Source organism: Natrix helvetica (genome assembly GCF_964273705.1).
Source record: "Natrix helvetica genome assembly, chromosome: 1".
Taxonomy (NCBI): domain Eukaryota; kingdom Metazoa; phylum Chordata; class Lepidosauria; order Squamata; family Natricidae; genus Natrix; species Natrix helvetica.
Window position 1 is genome coordinate 73,254,959 of NC_138548.1, and position 21,184 is coordinate 73,276,142.

A 21,184-nucleotide genomic window follows, 5' to 3' on the forward strand; every position below is an offset into this window, starting at 1 on the left:
GCCCTCCCCCCCCCAAAGCATCCTCAGCACGGGCCAGCTTCTCTTTTGCGCCCCCCGGGGCGGCGACAGAAACGGTCTCTCTCCCTCGCGCGCCCCCCCCCCGAGCCGCCGGTGCCGCGGAATGTCAACAAGGTTCCCTTCTGCCCACAAAAGCCCCTCCGTTGGCGACACCCTCCCCCCCCACCCTGTTCCGCTGGGCCGGAGAGAGCTCTCACCTGGAACGCGAGCGGCGCCCCTGCCTCGTCAGCCTGCCAGAGGGACCGGCTCGGAGAAACTCTTTTTTTTCTGGGGAGCCTCCGGGCGAAAGAAAGGAAGAGGAGGAGGAGGAGGAAGGAGAAGGAGAAGAAGGAGAATGTTATTACCGCGGCCCCCTCCGGCTCAGCACAGCACAGCTCAGCAGCAGACTCCGGCCCATGGCTTGCAAGCAGGCGGCGGTGGCGCCTCAGTCGTCGTCGCCGTCTCTATGGTAACTGCGGGACCGGACCGGACTAGGGTAGGCTGAGAAGGAGCCTGAAGGAGCGCGAGCTGACGGGCGGGGTAACTAACGGGGAGGGGAGGGCAGGAGGAGGCGGCGGCAGGCAATCAGTGGCACTCGCTGAACGGCCGTTGTCTCGCTCGCTCGCTCTCTTTCTCTCTCTCCCTGCAGGGTTAACCGCTTCACTGCCGACGCCGACGCCGACGCCACCCCTTGTCGGCTCAGTCGCCTGCAGTCCCCCTCGGGACGCGACTGCTCTCGCTACTGCCGTCGCAACTAGCCCCCTCCTTTTCCCTTGCCCTCCATCCTAGCGCTAGGCAGCCAAGCGTTCCCTCGAGAGAATCCGCCCACCGCGTCGACACTGTGAAACGTTATTGGAGCGTTTACCAAAATTCCGTAGCAGATTGGACGGGAGCTCTTTCAATCAGTCTGGCGGGCGGCCGTATCTTAGAGACGCCGCTGTCCTCATATTTGCTTATGAGGCGAATTTTGCGAGTGGGTTTTTTGAAAAGAATTCTGGGTATTGTAGTTTAGTGTACGTTATCGGAAAGGGATTCCCGAAGGGTGGAATGCGGGGTTAAGGTATCTGCTCGTGGGTTGCGACAGATCAGAAGTAACGGCGACTTCCATCTAGGGACACAGTCCTAACTTGGACAAATACACCGACGGCAGCATTTTACCCTGCTGTAGCGGAGCGAGTGATTACTTTCTTCTTAAATGCAACCTAGTGCTTAAAGAAAAGTGCTTTAAACTTAGTCTTTCGTGAACAGCCCTGGACACCTCCGTTGCAGTATAGGATCCCCTCTAAAATGTATAAACTATGGAACAGATGGGCGGGCGGTAATCTGATTTAAAGCAAATTGCAGTGGTGATTTAAGCAATACAGAGTGGATGCATTTACTATGCATCATCACTTACTTTTCTGAAGGACAAACTCTGTGCACAAGGCACAAACTATGTCCCAATGCAGTTAATCTCAATTGCAAAAATTATAAAATTACAGATTTGAAAGAGACTACTTAGATAGCTGAACCCAAACTCTTTCCCCATGCAGGAATCTAAACTAAGGCATCCTTGAAAGACAGCTGTCCAACCTCAACTGAAACTGATTAAGGGCTGCCTACAGTTTCTCATATTAATGGATTCGGATGTTGAACTATATTAACTATTAGAAAAGAGGGATTTTCACCCCCCCAAAAATACAGTCAGAATCTGTCTTGCTGTAACTTAAATTCATGAAATCGTATCATCCCATGCCCTTCTCAAGAGATGACACCAAAAAGATTTGTGCCTTCTTTTCTGAGTTGTTATTTCTGTAATTTGAAAAGTATGCTACTCCACAACTCCACCCAGTCTTCTCTTCCCAAGATAAACATGCCTAACTCCTTTAAATTTTGTTCACATAGTTTCGTTTTAATCCACTGATCATCCTCATTAACCAATTCTGAATCTGTTCCAATTTTTCTGGCTCCTGCTTTTAAGTATGTTATCCAGATTTTACTTCCATTAATTTAGAAAGTACATTTTATTAATTCATCATAAGTGTTTGTTTATTGCTGCCACATCACATCATTGATTCACATTCAGTTTTAAGACTTTTTTACTACTACTACTTCATTACAAGCCAGTTTTCTTCATTTTATACCAATGCATTTTATTTCTTTTTCCTACATGAAGAACTTTGCATTTGTCTCTTTTACACATCATTGTTCATTTCACCTTACTTCTCTAACTTAACAAGGTAACTTTGAATGTTATCTGTAGTATATGAGCTGTATGTGAGCCCATGTTGTGCCATCTGCACATTTTATAAGATTTTGTTCCATCTCTTATCACAGAATGACCTGATGCATGCAACAATTTCAAAAAATTACCAAAAAAGAGAGGATTGAGGCGGGGGGCGGGGGAAGGAAAATCAAAGAAACAGTTGATCTGCTGGATGAAGAAGATGGCAAGACAGTGATAGATAATAGGAAAAGTGCTTGTGCATTGCTTAATTCCGGCTTTACATTTCTCTTTGTGCAAAAAAAAAGTGTAGTCCAACCTGTCAAAAGTTGCATTTTTGGACCATGGTGTTGGCAAAGACTCCTGAGATTATCTTGGATACTACCATATTTTTCAGAGTATAAGACGCACCTTTTTCCCTCAAAAAAGAGGGTGAAAATCTGGGTGCATCTTAAACACTGAATACAGCATTTTTGGCCTCCCGAAACCCTGCCCCCTTTGCAAAAATGGCTGTGTATTGCCTTTAGGAGGCTTTCAGAGTGCTCCTGGGGGCTGGGAAGGGCAGAAGTGAGTGAAAATGGTCTGTTTTTTTGCTCATGTTTGCCCCCCACAGCCCCTAGGAGCACTCTATAAGCCTCCTAAAGGCTATGCATGCTTTTTTTAATGAAAAACGGGCCATTTTTTGGTTTGTTTTTGGGCCTCCACAGCCCCCAGGGGCACTCTTCAAGTCTCCTAAAGGCTATGCATGCCCTTTTTTTGACAAAAAATGGCTCATTTTTGCAAGGTCTGCAGAGTGCAAAAACATTTTTTTTAAATTTGCCTCTTCAAAATCTTGGTGCGTCTTATACTTTGAAAAATACGGTAAGTACTTCAATAGATCATTGGGGGGGAAAATCAGTTCAGAGTTTTAACCCAAAACACAAATGACAAGGCTCAAATTACTGGAGACAGATGATCTTAGAGGCAGTAGTGGGATTGAATTTTTTTTACTACCGGCTCTGTGGGCGTAGCTTGGCTTGATGGGTGTGGCAGGGGAAGGATACTGTAAAATCTCTATTCCCTCCCCACTCCAGGGAAAGGTTACTGCAAAATCCCCATTGCCTTCTGATCAGCTGGGACTCAGGAGGCAGAGAATAGATGGGGGCAGGACCAGTCAGAGGTGGTATCTATGGTTCTCTGAACTACTCAAAATTTCCGCTACTGGTTCTCCAGAACTGGTCAGAACCTGCTGAATACCACCTCTGCTTGGAGAAACAGATTTCACTACCCATTGAGCCTCCTCTCACCCTTAAAGTAGCCTCTATGTATGTTTGTTTACCTGCTGCATTTTTATATTACTATTTTTGGCCTGAAGTCATCTTCAGTGTTGGACTCGGTTTTGGTTTGTATATATTAATTGAATACATGGTAACTCAAGCTATTCATTGGCTGATGCAAGCAATCCCTTCACACTATAATCATGCTCACTTTCTTGAGTAGCCGTATTCTTCTTAAAAGCAAAGCTGATTCAGAAAATGAACACTACTGGTTTAAAATGCAGAGCGGAGAATTTAATCACAACGGGCAGATTAGATGTTATGAAACTGCCTGCTTTATGAAAATAGATTAGATTCTATGAAAACTGCTTTTGCTCAGTATCAAGTCAAACTGATTCTTTTATATCATTCTTCACCCTCTGGAAGAGAAAATTCTCTTACACCTTTTAAACAAGCTCTTGTATTTCAATCACTAATGTCATTCCACCAAATATCCCATTGGCAAATTGCCTTCCTGAATTAAGAGTTGAAGCTCAAATTTATTTATTTCCTGTATTATGAGACAACGGCCTTAGATTTTTCATTAATGGTTTAACGTGTTCCATCACGGTTTAGCTAAATACCCATATAATTCTAGAGTGTACATGCATTTATCCAAGGCCATTATCTCAGAGGCTTTGGGCTTTGAGTATGTAAAAGGGGAGAAAAATTAAATCATGAGCAGGATTTTTCTACTATAGTAAGTAAAAAAACCAAGCAAACCAGATTATTGTATAGTTCAATATGTGAACCCTCTGTGACTAATGATACAAAATATGACAACTATTAAGCTAATATATTTAAGCATTAAGAATCTGGTAGCTAATTTTAAAAGACAGTAGGTTGCCCCAAAAAACACCACTTCATAATGTCCCTAGTTTTATCCATTTAAAGAACTGGTATCCAACATTACATCTCATCCCTGAATATTCTGCGCTGTGAATAGTTGCAAATTTAAAAATATGTTTTTTTAAATTTTTACTGTATATCAGAATGTATCTATTTAGATCAAAACTACAGTTAAATCTAAACAAGTTAAAGTATATGCTATGTGATCATATTTAATGTTAATACAAGGAACCAGACGAGGGTCATTATAATGTGTGCCCGAATGTGAAATATATGAAAACCAGGAGATGATGTGGTGTGTATATCCATTTACTGTAGTGTGTATATTCATTTATTCATAAGAAGTAATAGAATTCAGCATCAACCAATAGGCATCAATGTATTTTCTTCATATCATTTGAAAAGCTATACAAGCGCAGGATCTCTATAACAGTTCTGACTATTTTTCACTGGCAGAATTCTAATGCATTTTACCTAAAAGCATTGCTGAATAACAGAAAGCCTCGGGGGAATTCTTTGTCATTGCTTCTTGCTTCCTATCAAAACTATATCTTTTGCTCTGGCTTTGGAAAACTGTTATTAAGACAAATCATTTTGTTAGTAAAGCTGGACATCAGAACAAAGAATAAGGATTGAATTTCGAATCACAGACTGTTATTACTCTGAAAGAAAACACAATTTTGAAGTATTATTCTATTTAGTTTCAAATTGATAGCATATTGACTCCAAGACTTTTGCATATAAATAAAATGTTAGCTCTTTTATACCGTTAAAATTTTGACAATTGTGGAATTACATATACTTTTTGCTATAGGATTTTGTTGAACTACCCAATCAAAGATAAAATAGCAATCAATAGTATGAAATTCAGCACACTAATAGAGATAATGTAGAATAGTGCAAAACATAGCGATTCTATTTGGTTTATTTGTGTTGAACTTAACATTAAAAATTTACAGTTAATATTTGTGGAAATATCAATTTACATTTGTCCTAATTTGTTTGTGAAATTTCTATTGGATTCTGTACACAGGTAGTCCTCAACTTACAAACACAATATAGTCCAAAACATTGTTAAGTGAGACATTTGTTACGTGAGTTTTGCCCCATTTTACGACCTTTCTTACCAAAGTTGTTAAGTGAATCACTGCAGTTGATAAGTTAGTAACCCAGTTGTTAAGGGAATCTGGTTCCCCCATTGACTTTGTGAGAAGGCCGGAAAAGGTGATCACATGACCTTGGGACCCAGTAATGGTCATAAAAATGAACCAGTTGTTCAGCGTCAATTGATATTTCCCTTGCTCAAAGTCCAATAGGTTAACTCTGAGCCGTTGCCAAAAGCTTTCTCCTGATTACGTTCAGTGGATCTTTCTGAGGGAGACTTGAATTCTGCCCATGTAGAGAGACTGTTAGTCACATCATCTCCTCAAACATGGGTGTAGTTATGGAATGGGACAATACCTCTGAAACAAAAATGAATGTGGTAAGACTACACATTTTCTCCAGAATAAAGCCCATGTTTTTATTAATTCACCTTCATTTTTAAAAAAAATACATTTATCTAAGTTGCTGTTTAAGTTGATCCAGCAGTGACACTGTTGTGAATGTCGGATACCATCCCAAATAGACTCAGATATCCATGGGCTTATTGTCCTGAAACACAGCTACTCGGATCTTAGACCACCTTCCAAATACTCCCTGGGATCTATCAGGACCATGACCTGATATTGCTGCTCTTCACTTTGACCTGTTTGCAAGCAAGCTTGCATGTATTTGTTGCCCTTGCTTAAATGTATAGTATGTGTAATTGAACACGTGCCTGCCTTCAAAAGTGCTTTATCTTCATTCATTTGTGTGTGTGCGCACGCACGCACACACACACACACAGACACGAAAGAGGAAGCAGGTATATTGAAAGGTAATGCTGCTACCTATAAATCTCTTATTTCATGAAGTAAATGACTGAAACCTAATTCCTTTGTGCATGCTTGTCCCGGAATAGTACATTCTCATACATCAAGGTTAGGAGGAGGATGTGCTAAATCTGTACTCATCTTCCAAAGTTCTCCTTTAGGCGGTCATCAGAAATTAGAGTGACATTTTTCAGGGAAAGTTCTCCCAGTGGTGTTCTGCCTGTACACCTTCCCATTTGTGGAGCGATCGGAAACATTTATGTTTGAATGGCTACTCAAAAATACTTTTTTAAACTTAAGATTTTTTTTTTAAACCCACAATATTAATAAGCTTCATTTTTATGTATTAGATTTTTGCAAGTGCTTCCGAAAGTTCTGTTGAAGGATGGAGTATAATTTTTAAGAGAATTAAAAATGGTGTATTATGTATACCCAATGTACCTATTGTTAAACACAGAAAAGGTTTGTTAAAAACATTAACATCAGTTGGGAATTGTTCCTAAATTAACATTTTAAATAGACAAAGCCCTTCATCAGTCTCACTTAGCAACAAAAATTTGGGGCTCAACTGTAGTTGTAAATCCAGGACTATCTGTACAAGATGCATTTAAAGGCTGATAAAGGCTGATAAAAGGCTGCATTTCTGAAAGTAGACATGGCACATATTGAGTTACACTTTAAGGGTAGAATGCTTTGCAGGATTTAAACAACAAACATAAGGCTCCTACTATAAGTATCTTAGACACGATTAGAGATGTAAGCAGCAGCTAGCAAACCTGATCCGCAGAAACGAGAATATGGCAAAGACTCCACAAGGTTAGTGGCTTTATTCATACTAATTGCTCCTGGTTCTTTCTAAAAAAAAAAAAGCAAGAGGAGAAAGTAGAAAGAAATATCTCTTTTTTTATTCTGGCTGCTTCTAAATTATTTTTGATAAAGCCACACTATTAAAGCAGTCTTACTACTGTTGTTTTGATGGGTGATTGTGTTAAATTTATACTTAAAATGAAGTTGTACAATTACAGTATAATACAAAGAAAAGAAGATGCCTTAATAGGTTACCTTGTAATTGAATAATTTGTAAAAGTATGTTCTGCTGAGTTTATTCAGTAACTGTGCCTAACAGTCTTTCCCAATGTGATATTCTCCAGTTATAATGGATTTCAAGTCCAATTATTCCCAACCAAGGGAAGATTAGACTGGGAAAGACTTATGTGTAGAACGGCAGCCATAACTGAGAAAAAAACAATGCAAGAAAAGTGATTAAAGTGGGCCACTGTGTTTGTGCTTGTCTCCTATTTATATACACAACTACAAACCGAATTTCTAAATGATAAGCACATAATCCTTACAAACTGCATTTTTAAGATGCTGGACCAGTATTAAACATTGACTTATTTTGCTTGGGTAGTTTAAAAAAAAAATAGGAATAGCATTCTACAGTAAGTGAGACGTTAAAATTGTTACCAAAATAATAATATAAATTTATGATGCCTTTGCAATATTTCTTTGAGCTTCCTGGACACAAAACAGCTTCTAAAACGAGGCAGCAAAATCAATGGCCTATCTCTAGCTTGAAGTTGTTTTTTCTCCTTTCTCATATAGGGAACCCATATTCAGATTGAAAAATTGACTCCAAATAATTGATTATACTTTAATATGAAATTGTAGTAGCCTTTTAAAAATAGAGCAGTTTATCCCTTTCTTCAGTCTCATTATGACAACCTTAGCTAAGAGTTTTATGCATTTTAATTTTTTTAAAATATGCTTTTATATTGTTATTTTTGAATTGTATTGTTTTTGCTGTATTATATTATTTTTAATTGTTTGTAAACCACTCGGAGTCGTATGAGATGGGCAGATGTATAAATTGGAACAGTAAATAAATAAGAACCAGAACCCGAGGTCCATTGAAGCAAAAGACTGATTTTAGTAAGCTTTCACTGAAACCATCCTCTTCATGTACACTCCAGCAGCCCTCCTGGGACAACCCATGAAAATTCACAATGTCATTCCTTTTTTTCCCAGAATAATTATTTATTCCATTCATTTTCCCCCCTAAGATAAAAACTATTCCTTAAAATATCTCTTTTCAGCAGAGTGCTTTCTAGGTATATTGGAAAAATAATTCCTGGAATATCCAACATATTTAGTTAATAGACAGAGATGGATGACCAATGTTTTATTAAAGAAATGATTTTTTTTTAAAGGAGAAGGAATCAAGGAATAATTTTGAAATCATTTTTCAAATGACATGAGAGAAACTCAGAATGAACCCAACTAGTAGTAACACTTTTACCACTTAAAATGATAATGTTATAATTAATTTTCAATTAATTTGCAGTGCATAAGTATTTCATTTTATGTAAATGTATAATTAACCTAGTTGATGCATCTTGGTATATTTCCAGTTACTGAAAAGCAACGTTCTTTTTTCTGCTATAATGTACATCTGCATTTACCTTACTCATTATCACTATATCTCATATTTTTAGCTTTAGGTCATATTTCACATTAATTAAAAACATTCACATTTCATAAGGAAGTGAGCAGCTTTTGCTCATATTGTAGAATAATTGGTAAGATGGTGCATTTGCTGTCTTTCGGACTATTTTACCTTCACATTATCAAATTAGTGAAATGTTATTTCAATAAGAAAGACTGATCTTTTTGGAATATGGAATATGAAACAATTCTATAATTTTCCAAAGCTGTAAATGGTTATATTTCCTTGTCAAAAAAAAAAAAGGGGGGGGGGACTAAGGGCAAAACTGGAGAAGCTAGTCAATACTTCTACACAGTACTTCTAAAGCAGTAGTTATAAATGAATTAATAACATTAACTCAATTAGATCCAGCAGAGAAAGCTTTCTCGGGAGTACTGGAAGTAATAAATTTCTGTAAACATTTACTAATGTGACTTACTTATTTTATAAGACTTACATAGTCACCTATAATGTAACCACAACTCTGGGCAGCACATAAAACAGAACAACAAAAGCCACTAATCAGAATCAAAATCAATACAAACTTTATAAAACCCTATAAAAATACCCGGCTCCTGGGACAACAATCTCCCATATTGTGCATCCATATACCACCTTGCTGGGTTACTGTCATCCTATTCCAACACTTGTGGGAAGAGCTGGCCCTTCAAGGCCTACTGACAGACAAGGAGGGTGAGGGTTTGCTGGATCTATGGGGCTTGGGGCAGCTACAATTTGTTTCAAATGTATTAAAAACTTGCCACAACTGCAAGCCATCATAAAATAACTATTGCCTGGTACTTAAGACATTGTTTTTATCTCAAAGTAGTTTTACCTCCCAGTTATCCCCACTCTCTCATTGGAGACTGCCATACATTTTTTATAAAATGGGAGGAACATACTGAAAGATCAGAGCAATTAACTCTCAATACACTATTATTCTGCTAGTTAACGTGTACTTCATTGCAAACTATACATTTATCTACAGAAGGTGCACTCATGTGAGTTTTGTTTTGTTTTAAATTGTTCTGTCCTACCCTCTCACTTCAAAATATATAATAGTTGATTTTGTTGCTGATTTTGTAGACAGTCATGTAACAGGGATTCTCCTAGCTTTGTTCCCTCATTTTTACAGTGTTTCTTCCAGAATTTCTAACCATATCAGGTATCCAATTAGATTGCAAAAATAGCCTTTTGAAAAAAGGAAAAAATGCATTTATATTACTTGCAGAAAGACAAAAACATAGCTTTCCTTTGCTGTTTATACATTGATTCATGCAGCTTTGCATGGAATTTTAAAGCATTTTTTAAAGTCAAAGTATACTTTTAATCATATTATCTCTTAATTAAGTAACTGTCTATTTCTATGAATTCTCATGTTGCCCTGTGCACTTCTCAGAAAAGCTCCACAATTTTACGTAGACTATATGATAGCAAGAATTCAGATTGGACCTGAGATGGAATTGAGTTTTTCCCACCACTGTACTTATCTTTTAAGGCTTTCTGAGTCTTTTGGCAATAGAATAATCCCCATTGTTTTCCTCTGAGAGTACAGAGGAGAGTTTGTCCAGGAATTCTTAAGTGTTCAAATGATGAACGATTAATGTGTTAACACTAAATGAACACTTTGATTGGTTACCAGAACTAGCTAAACTGGGTGAACAGTTTCCCAATATCCTGGATTCAGAAGCTCAGGGTTTCTCATATGGATGTAACATCTTTATGATAATTCACTGGCAGCAGACAGGAAAGTGTCCTTATAGCCACCTAGTGCAATTCTGGACTTTTGTAGCCCATCTGCCTTAGCCATGAAAATCAGCTGGATAAATTTAGGCCCACATGTCAGCCAGTCCAGAGGGGGTATTCAGCAGGTTCTGACCAGTTCTGGAGAACCGATAGCAGAAATTTTGAGTAGTTTGAAGAAACACCACCTCTGACTGGCCCTGCCCCCATCTATTCTCTGCCTCCCGAGTCCCAGCTGATCGGGAAGGAATGGGGATTTTGCAGTAACCTTTCCCTAGAGTGGGGTGAGAATGGAGATTTTACAGTATCCTTCCCCTGCCATGCCCACCAAGCCATGCCATGCCCACCAAGCCACACCCACAGAACAGGTAGTAAAAAAAATTGAATCCCACCATTGAGCCAGTCCATTTTTGTCGCAACTATTGGATCAACACTCAGTTGATTCAATAAAGAAAAAAGATAGATCTTGCATTTCCGGAAAAGTGCTAGAAAGAAAGAAAAAACCTGGTAACTCTACACAAGGTTCTTTGAATCAGCTGCTTCTTTTGCAGAGAAGTCCACTCTTATCGGGTGAAGTCTAACCATTTGGAGAAATTCTTTTTTTTTTTCAAGAAAGCCCAGGCTGTCCATTTTCAGATCAAACTGCTGTCTTAAAGTCTGCAAGAAATATTATGCCAGAGGCATTTTGTAGGTGTTCATGTACTTACCTTCAGTTGAATCTGTCAAGAATGTTATCACTCATTTTCTATTCTCCATTGTTCTATTGCCCCTGTTCAGGCTTTTCACTAGCATCACTCTTTGACATTTCTCAATAGGCAGATCCTTTTTATTTCCATCCACTGAACTCCAAGACACAACATTGCCTGTTTGGTCAGATAGCCTCAATCAGCCATCCTGTGGGAGATTTTCTAATGGGGATTCTGGGAAAGCTCTATCCTCTCCTTGCTGTCACTGACTGAACAAAACTATTGGTTAGCTTTGCAATATCTTTTTGCAAAATGCAGTTCCAATCTGTAAACTTATTTTTTGAATACTATTATTCATATTTTATTGGCTCACTCATCAGCTTACAACCTTTTTGCATGGAAGCACTGCATGTAATACATCCTTACGTCTAGGTATTAAAGAAGAGCTTATGACAAAATTACATACAGGACCACTTACTATTATTTAGTCCACCCATACCCATCCTCATGTTAAGTTGTCCTAAAAACAATTAGTATATATCCAGGTGCATGTGCATTTGTGTGTGAGTGCATGAATATATATACAGTATGTATGGGTTTATGTGAGTGTATGAATATGTATGTACATATGTATGAATGCATGTATATAAACAATGCCTCAAGTTGAGCTAATCTCTTAATGGCTATATGGCCACGCCCATAAAAACTTTCTTGCCAGATGCACAAAAGCAATATCTATCACTGAATATTTGTGATCAGAGGGATTTAAATAAATTAAATTGCTACACAATTAAAGACACAATTAAGCATTGTAGGGTGATTCATTACTATCTGAGCTTTGTACAACTTCATCTTTCTATATTCAGCTACAGTATTTGTATGAAAACACAGTGAGATGACAGGAATAATGGAAAATGCAAAGTATACTGATTTTTTTAAATCCAGAATTTGGAACATTTATTAGGGTATCATTTGTGGAACCCTGTACGAAATCTGAAGGATGTTTGACACCAGTGAGGTCTTAATTTATTCAGTCCCTGAAAAGTAAATAGATCATGTACAATGATTTGACTGATTTAATATACAGGATATCGGTTTTTTTTTAAAGCAATCACTTTTTATCCATCTTGGAATAGTAGGGGTTGCCGTCCTGAGCTTTTTCTCCACCCACTCCCCATCTCCCAGCAGCTCTCTTAACATAGCAACTAAAGTCAGAAGTTATGCAATACTCGCCCTACCTCCCCAGGCATCAAGAACAGCTGTAAAGTTGGACTGCGCTTTTAAGCATGATTTTATGCAATATGTATTTTGTTCTAATTAAATTGCCTCTTAAATGTGGAAAAGATTAGGTCAGGTTGGGCTAACCTGACTTGGTATAAACACCAAATGAATATTTCAATTTAGTTACATCACTAAATTATCCTTTAAATATAGCGTACACCATCATTGTACATCAGGAATTCCAAGTCTTCTAAAATTAGTCATTGGTCAATCTATTTGGAATCGATGGAACAGATTAAGTAACTAAATACTAATGTGGGAGTATGCTTTCATTAAATTGAGTGAGAGTTACCTCCAAATAATGAACAGTCTCAGATTCATATATTTTACATAAACGTACATGAAGAAAAGGCAATAATCTGTTCTTTTTTTCTGTTTCATAGGCTTCTGAGATATGACTTTGATACTCTGAACACACTTTGATAATCTGATTACAAGATTTTCCTGAACGAAGCTTCTTCTCTTCTGTAGTGACCATGGCCGTTCTTAAAGTAAAATTCACCAAAACCAAGCGAGACAAACTGGCTCAAATCCTATGGATTCTCAACTGGTTTTCTGTGATATCTGGTGCAGTTGTGTTCAGCCTTGGACTCTTCCTAAAGATCGAAATAAGGAAACGCAAGGAAGTGATAGCTAAATGGGATATTAACTCTGTTCCAAATACTTTAATTTCTATTGGAGCCATAGTTTGCATGATCAACTTTTTTGGAGGTAAAATATGTTATGACTGCACGGATGCCAATAAATTTAACCGCTGGAAGCTGATCATGCTCCCTTATATTGTATGCACTCTCTGTTTTACCTTCTGCATCTTTGTGGGCGCTATTATGTGCTATACTATGAGAAATGAATTAGAAGAATCTCTATATCTGGGATTGGGAAATGCTATTAAATTCTACAAAGATACAGACGTTCCTGGAAGATGCTTTTTGAAGAGAACTATAGACACTTTACAGATCAGATTCCAGTGCTGTGGAAACAATGGTTTTAGGGATTGGTTTGAAATTCAGTGGGTATCACCTCGTTATCTGGATATGACTTCAGAGGATGTTCTAGAGTAAGTATTAACGTCCTCTCATGAAATCAGCTTGAACCGAGGCTCCAGCATGATCAAGGAGACCAACTAGATCAGCGCCCACAACCTTTGCAGCTTGGCAGCCTGGCTGTGTTGGGGAGGGGAACCAGGCTGGGTGAGCAGTGTGCTAACACATGCGCATGTGCATCATCCCACTACTTGTATGGCCATAGCCCAGTAAGCCATAGTCTGGTAGTGGGCCACAGCCTGAGGTTGGGGACCCCTGAATTAGATGATGAGGAGCCTGAAAGGTACAATACAATAGTAGAGTTGGAAGGGACCTTGGAGGTCTTCTAGTCCAACCCCCTGCCTAGGCAGGAAACCCTATACCGTTTCAGACAAATGGCTATCCAACATCTTCTTAAAGACTTCCGGTGTTGGGGCATTCACAACTTCTGGAGGCAAACTGTTCCATTGATTAATTGTTCTAACGGTCAGGAAATTTCTCCTCAGTTCTAAGTTGCTTCTCTCCTTGATTAGTTTCCACCCATTGCTTCTTGTTCTACCCTCAGGTGCCTTGGAGAATAGTTTGACTCCCTCTTCTTTGTGGCAACCCCTGAGATATTGGAACACTGCTATCATGTCTCCCCTAGTCCTTCTTTCTCTTAAGCTAAACATACCCAGTTCCTGCAACCGTTCTTCATATGTTTTAGTCTCCAGTCCCCTAATCATCTTTGTTGCTCTTCTCTGCACTCTTTCTAGAGTCTCCACATCTTTTTTACATCGTGGCGACCAGAACTGAATGCGAGTGTGTGGCCTTACCAAGGCATTATAAATTGGTATTAACACTTCACGTGGTCTTGATTCTATCCCTCTATTTATGCAGCCTAGAACTGTGTTGGCTTTTTTGGCAGCTACTGCACACTGCTGGCTCATATTTAAATGGTTGTCCACTAGGACTCCAAGATCCCTTTCACAGTTACTACTTGAACCGGTATGTGTTAGTACCAAGGGTGGGTTCCTGCCAGTTCTAACCTCTTCTATAGAAGAGGTTCCACAAATGTACAGTGCCGTTTAGAACCGGTTCCAGCTCCCTTCCCCCACCCCTCCGCACATCATCAAGATGAAGAGTGAGAGGAGGAATTCTGGGAGCTGAAGTCCACAAGTCTTAAAGCTGTCAAGTTTGAATACACCTGTTTTTTTTTCTAAAGGGTTAGGGGTGCAAGGGTCTTGTAACTTGACAGCTTTAAGATTTGCGCACTTCAACGCCAGAGTTCCTAAGCCTACATGACTGGAGGAGGAATTCTGGGAGTTGAAGTCCACAAGTCTTAAAGCTGTCAAGCTTGAAGACCCCTGGGAGTTTTTTTCTAAAGGGTTAGGAATGCAAGGGTCTTGTAACTTGACAGCTTTAAGACTTGCGTGCTTCAAATGCCAGAGTTTCTGAGCCAAAATTTTGGTTGCTAAACAAGAGTGTTGTTAAGTGAGTTTCACCACATTTTACAAGTTGGCCACGCCCACCCAGTCACATGGCTGGCAAGCCATTCCCACCCAGTCACATGGCCGCAAGCCACTCCCACCCAGTCGCATGGCTGGCAAGCCACTCCCGCAAAGCAGACCACACCTACTGAAGAGTTCTAAAAAATTTTGAAACCCACAACTGGTTAGTACAGTACTGTCAAATAACTAAAGGATGGCATTTCAAATTTCTCATTTGTTCAAGAGGGCAAGACTAGGCCAGTGAGTGAAAAAGGCAAGAAACCAATTTGGCTTTAACATTAGAAGGAACATCTGAGAGGCCATGTTTCTGTAACATGGCAAACTGTTCAATAATAGACTTCAGCCTTTTCCATGCTTCTGAAGTATTGAGTGATCTGTAGATACATCCTGCATTGAAAATTCAGAATTGAGCAAAATACTGGACTGCATTATGGATGCAGAACATTCTCGTGTCAAGGGCTGCTCTTGATTTTTGTACAGCAAGCTAGATAGTACTCCAAAGACAGATAGAACCAGGATGTATTGGACAGGGCTAGGACAATAATAAATTTAATTTAAAGTCAATAAATATATTTTGTATGATTACTTACCATGTATTTAATAGTTTACCCTTCCTATCATATTAAAAATGACAATTCAGTAAATTTAGGAAGGGCCTTACCTTCACTTTTATTTTGGCAGCCATATACATTTGGGTGCCCTAGTTCTGGGCACAGAATTCTCTTCACTAAATTAGATGAGCTCTAGAGAATGTCTTCCAAATCAGAATAAAAATGGAATGATAAAAGTTGCCTTTTCTAAATATCACTACATTTAATAATTTAGCAATTAATTTTAGCATGAAAGTATTTTTTCCTTCAATGTTCTGTAACAAAGTAAAATCTATAACTGTAAGCAGCCTCTTCTGGAAATATTTGACAATTAGCTGTTTTGGGGGGTTCCAATGGGAGAGGTCAAATTTTTGGTGAATTTTTAAAAAAAGATTTTGTTTTTTTAAAAAGTACATTCAACCTAGTTTAGGAATTGCACTGTAATTGCAATCCACTGTGGTTTTTGAGTGTTTCTGACTGAAACTGGCAGGAAACCAGATTTAGCAATTGTACTCCTATATACAGTACATGCAGTTTTGTGATATTAAGACTCTAATTAGGAACATATGCCTAAGGGGAAGAGTGAGCCTTTGTCCTAAACATAGGTATCACCTGACAGCAGTCCCTTGTGATCCTCCAGGAGTCAGACTTGTGGGCAATCCACCTGATTTCAGATCTACCTCTTTTATCAATCACTTCTTTCTTCCTGAATGTTGCTTGCATTTGATTCCTCTGCCACATCAGGAGAAAATAATTTCCCGCTTTGCTAACCATCACCTTGGGCAAAATTATAACCATCTGGTGTATACTTGAGTTCAAGTCCACCATCAAAAAATGACATCACTAGAAAATAGAGCATGCCTTTATGCATTTCTGCAGGGAAGGTTGATTTGAATTGCTTAGTGAACTCATAAAAGATCTAAGTGGTTAATTCAGAGAACACTAGCACTTTTCCTTCCAACAAAATGCAGTGAACCAATAACTTTTAATCCTCTTGTTTGAATTATTAGCCTTTCTTACACAACTCTCTTCCCCACCCGCATCTTATTCCAGCCGTCTACAAGCTAATGTTGATGGAAAATTCTTGGTGGATGGAGTTCCCTTCAGTTGTTGCAATCCTAACTCCCCCCGGCCCTGTATCCAGTACCAACTCACAAACAACACTGCTCACTACCGTTATGATTTTATGACAGAAGAACTTAATATCTGGATGAAAGGATGCAGGGAAGCCCTTCTGGATTATTACACTGACATCATGAGGTCCATTGGCATCACCACGTTTGTCGTTTGGGTGTTTGAGGTAAAATCGCATTTACTGAAGTCCTCCTTTCATAAAGGTACAAAAGATGGGACAGTTTACTATGGGATGAATGATTAGTGAAGAAGAGATATACTACTAAAAATATTGCTGAATGCATGCAATCTTCTCAAAGAGTAATTTGCAAAGAAAAAGAAAAAGCAGGAACTCTTCTTCCCTCCCCCATTCTACTAAAGATATTGTTTGAATCCTGTTTTCCACACAAATATGTATGTTTATGACAGGGGTGTCCAAACTTGGGAACTTTAAGACTTGTGGACTTCAACTCCCAGAATTCCCCAGCCAGACATGCTGGCTGGGGAATTCTGGGAGTTGAAGTCCACAAGTCTTAAAGTTCCCAAGTTTGGACACATCTGGTTTATGATAGAGAGACTCTGGTCAAGTTCTAAATTAAATTATTTCAAAAGCAAACAGGCATCTTGGGAAGAAAGCTTAGATATCAGGTCTGTTCCAGGCATAAGAAATGGTATGAAATAGTTTTTGATTATGTGCTATGAAATCCAAATAACAAAGTTCTTATTCATTGGAACCTACTGAACGGGGCAAGTGAAAAAAAAATTTTTTTTGATGAAAGTATTCTATTTATAGTAGCTTCTCAAGGACTGTTCTCTGAACTAAAAAACATGCCTTTTTATAGTTTCCATCATCAATTATTTCATACAGTTTAGAGGGAAAATTAAGCAGATTAATGGGCATTTTAAGAAATTACATTTTAACAGCAATAGCAAATATAGTCCATTATCTTCTTTAATCGTAGACTGTGATTAATAAAGCTTTTTAGGCCTGATACTACCAAAAGCAAGTGATTCCAATACAAGAGAGTACATGTATGTCAGGAGTGGGATTGGAAAATGTTAGCAAATGTTAGGTTCTCTGCCCGGATGCTGGGTGGGCGTGGCCATGGTGGGTGTCAGTGGTGGGTTCCTACCGGTTCGGACCAGTTCAGCTGGAACCGGCAGGGACCCTGGCCTGCTACCCCCCTGAACTGGTTATCCATGTGGCACATAGGTGCCGCCATCTTGTTTTTTGCTTCTGCACATGCACAAAACAATCTTTATTGTACTGCGCAAGAGGAAACTGGCAGTAGTGCCTGCCAGAACCCACCACTGGTGGTGTGGCCTACTCTGCCTCCTGCACCACAGCTGGGGGGAGGGCATTTTCACCCTACCAGGGTTTGGAGGTTTTTTTCAAGCCTCCGGGAGGGCAAAACTGGCCTCCCCCCCCCCCGGTTCTGGAGGGCCTCCAGAGGCCAGAAACAAGTCTGTTTCTGGACTTCCGGAACTTCCAGGAGGCCCTCTCAGAGCCTCCGCCTAGCCCTGCACTTACCTGGCATGATGAACAGAATTAAGGTGAGGTAATCTTGAGTTTCTTTCTCACTCACTCCTCCCTTCTAAGACTATGGCTAATGTTTATATAAAGACTTCTTCAGAGTTATGTTCATACACTCTACAAGCTCAGTCTTGGCAAGCACCTCTGCTAATGAGATTTTAAGGGTGCGCCATGAATGTCTTAAATGGTATCTAGTACATATATTCAGTAAATATTCTTTAGCGACATTGGGAGGCTGTAGCCAAACGTGTTGAGAATTACAGCATTTCTCAGAAACTAAACAACAACCACTGATCAGTGAAATGGTTTGCGTAAAGGAAGAAGGGCAAGAGAGTGCCAAGCAGAATGAATCAGAAGGAAAGAATCAGAGATGAAATTCAGCAGGTTCTGAAGAACCAGTAGCGGAAATTTTGAGTAGTTCTGAGAACTGGCAAATACCACTTCTGGCTAGTCCCAGAGTCGGGTGGAAATGAAGATTTTGTAATATCCTCCCCCTGCCACCCCCACTAAGCCACCCCCACAGAAACGGTAGTAAAAAAAAATCAATTTCACCACTGGAAAGAATGGGATGTTACAGCTTTCAATACCATTCAAGTTGGTGAAAAATGGAATCAGAAGGGAAGAGTTAACCTGCCCTGAATCCTTCTGGTTAGCAAGCAGGACTCAAGACTCTTCGTGTTTTCATGTGGAGAAAAACCTCCCCTTCAATCTTTAGGTTTGCCTTCTTGAAACAGCAAGGCTTTTTTCATCTTAGCTTCATGCAATTTTTAAAAGTCAAACCTTTAAAAATCAAAAGTGCCCCAATTTAAGTGCCAGCTAAAGCTTTTCACATCAAATAAATTAACTGGTCCGAAATCAAAGAAGGGAAAAAATTAAAAATTCAAGCATATGGCGGTCATCACCATCAAGGTCTTAAATTCTGTGTGGGGGTGTGGAGATTCCACTACAATTAGTGGAATCTCAACTCTCTAATTTTCCGTTCATTTGAATTCCTTTTTTTTCCCAGCTACTGGTCCTCATTGGAGTTCGTTATCTTCAAACATCAATGAGGAACCTTCTTCTACAGGTGGATCCACTCTGTGACTCCGATGGCTGGTTATTTGAAAACAGTTTTGTGGAAATTGCCATGTGGAACATCACCACAATTAAACATCTTGGCAAAGGGAACCAAGTATCAAGTGTTTTGGATAATTCTAATATGGATGTTTGCACTGCAAACCACAATTCAGAAAATACTAACCCCAAATATATCCCTGCAGCTTAATTGAATGTAATACTAAAGACCTGGCAACTGCATCACAATGTATAAAAACATGGCTGCCAACGTATCAAAGCAGAAAGAGGTTTGTGTGATGTGCTATGCCCTGGCTGTGCCATACAATATATTAGTTTGCTTACTTGCTTTTGTTCCTCCCTACCTTAGCAACTCATTTTGATGCTCAATCCTTAAAGAGATGGTGTTGGACCAATAACAGAATAAGAAGAGCCCAAAGCAGCATTTGGCACTCTGTGAATAATCTTAAAAGTGAAGAGAATGGTGATTGTTGATGGGGTTGCCACTCTTGAAAAACAATCATTAAATAGGTCTAATCCAAAACAATTTTGAGCAGTTTGAAATAACATCTATAAACATGCTAACTTTTCTTATGTAAATTTTAAGTATCAGTGAACATCTGGGATACCAAGTATAAAGAATAACATATCAGATGAATTACTGTTGGTTATTCTGTATCACTTGCACTACTTTGAGCATCTAATCCAGGGATGGGGAAGGAGGAGATCTGTAATTGCCAATTTCTCTTTGGCCATCTGTTGCCTACAATTTGTGGGAAATTTATAAATAGGGCTGATTCATTTGAGAATTTTGTTTAAGAATATATTCAGAATCAAATAACTATACTTAATAAGAAATTTATGTAAGTATGCTTTGTATAATTAAAGTATTTATCCTTAAAACAGTTATGTTCACTGCCTTGAGTTATATATGGGATAAAAATATTAAAAGAAAAACAAACCCTGGTGGTTAATAAAAAGGCATGTAGTTCAGCCCTATTCTTAGCTTTCCACTAAAGGGGTCATCAGGCCAAGAGATTTATTTTTTAGGGATCAGAAAGACAAATCTGTTTCAACAAAGATTCAAGTTGCAATTCTTGTTCCAATTATTAATCAAAAGTCACTGATGACATTAATAAGACAAGTATGAAAGATGCAACAGCATCTGCTTTGGTAACAGAAATAATTCAATGAAAATTTCTAGTATCATTTTCTCTATATGTGGGATGCAATTATAAGAATACTACTTTTTAATCTTGCTATGCATGGAAATTATCCATTACATTCAAGGGCCATATTGTTAAAAAATGAGAAAAAAAAGTAATTGTGAGTTAAAATCCCTGAACCAAGAGGATCACTTGGCCATTGAAAACTTAGCTTTCAGCGCATGCAAAATCCAGCATCTGATTTACATGTGTTGATTTGCCTCAGTGCTTTTTTCCAATATTTCAGAGCCCCATGTGTGAACTGCAATGAAAATACTGTCATTTGAACTACGTCTCTGCTGTGTGTGTTCTGTCAGGCCCTTGGGAAATAAGCTTGAATGAGCATGAGAAATGAGTATGAATTTACTGAAGAAATTTCTAAAATCTGGGCTGCTCTTTGTAACACGAAAGTAATAATTAATGGGTCATGGCAAGCTCTGAGGCAGAGAAGATATGTCAAAACTGAGGCCTTGATGTGGTCTCTGCCTTTTCTTCGCTCTTTCTTCTTTAAAGAGCAGTTTCTCTTCTATCCTGCAAGTTCCTGCAGAACAGGCAGACTTCATGTCCCATCCAAAATTTGTATGCCAGCCAGAGTCCATATATTGAGTTAGGTGGCCTTATAGAGATACTCCTTTCTCTTTTTCTATTCCTTAAGTTCCTCTGAACTAATTTAATGTTTTTATTACTTAAATTAACATTAGCCAGAAAGTCGACAGTAGGCATCT

At 38.8% G+C, this 21,184-nt stretch overlaps 2 protein-coding genes across 6 annotated transcripts in view; one reads left to right on the forward strand and one right to left on the reverse strand.

Moving 5' to 3' along the window:
• Positions 1 to 503, reverse strand: part of TTBK2 (tau tubulin kinase 2) — a 73,718-nt gene extending 73,215 nt beyond the window's left edge. Inside the window, exon 1 of one of the 2 annotated variants that reach the window (XM_081967617.1) lies at positions 363 to 503. The gene's annotated coding sequence lies outside the window, so the exon portion shown is untranslated. Of the gene's footprint in view, positions 1 to 215; positions 334 to 362 lie in introns of those variants that run through there. The other variant, XM_081967618.1, reaches the window with a different exon arrangement.
• On the forward strand, positions 333 to 21,095 carry LOC309399670 (photoreceptor outer segment membrane glycoprotein 2-like). 4 transcript variants are annotated; one of them, XM_081967723.1, is made up of 4 exons: positions 333 to 466; positions 12,836 to 13,509; positions 16,608 to 16,854; positions 19,208 to 21,095. In XM_081967723.1, exons 2-4 carry the CDS (start codon positions 12,929 to 12,931, stop codon positions 19,463 to 19,465), a joined length of 1,086 nt encoding a protein of 361 aa, XP_081823849.1. In that variant the 5' UTR covers positions 333 to 466; positions 12,836 to 12,928; the 3' UTR covers positions 19,466 to 21,095. The 4 variants fall into 4 exon arrangements, with proteins under 4 accessions (XP_081823849.1, XP_081823847.1, XP_081823848.1 ...); XM_081967721.1 differs by having other exon boundaries at positions 365 to 493; XM_081967722.1 differs by having other exon boundaries at positions 418 to 537.
• The last annotated feature ends 89 nt before the right edge of the window (positions 21,096 to 21,184 follow it).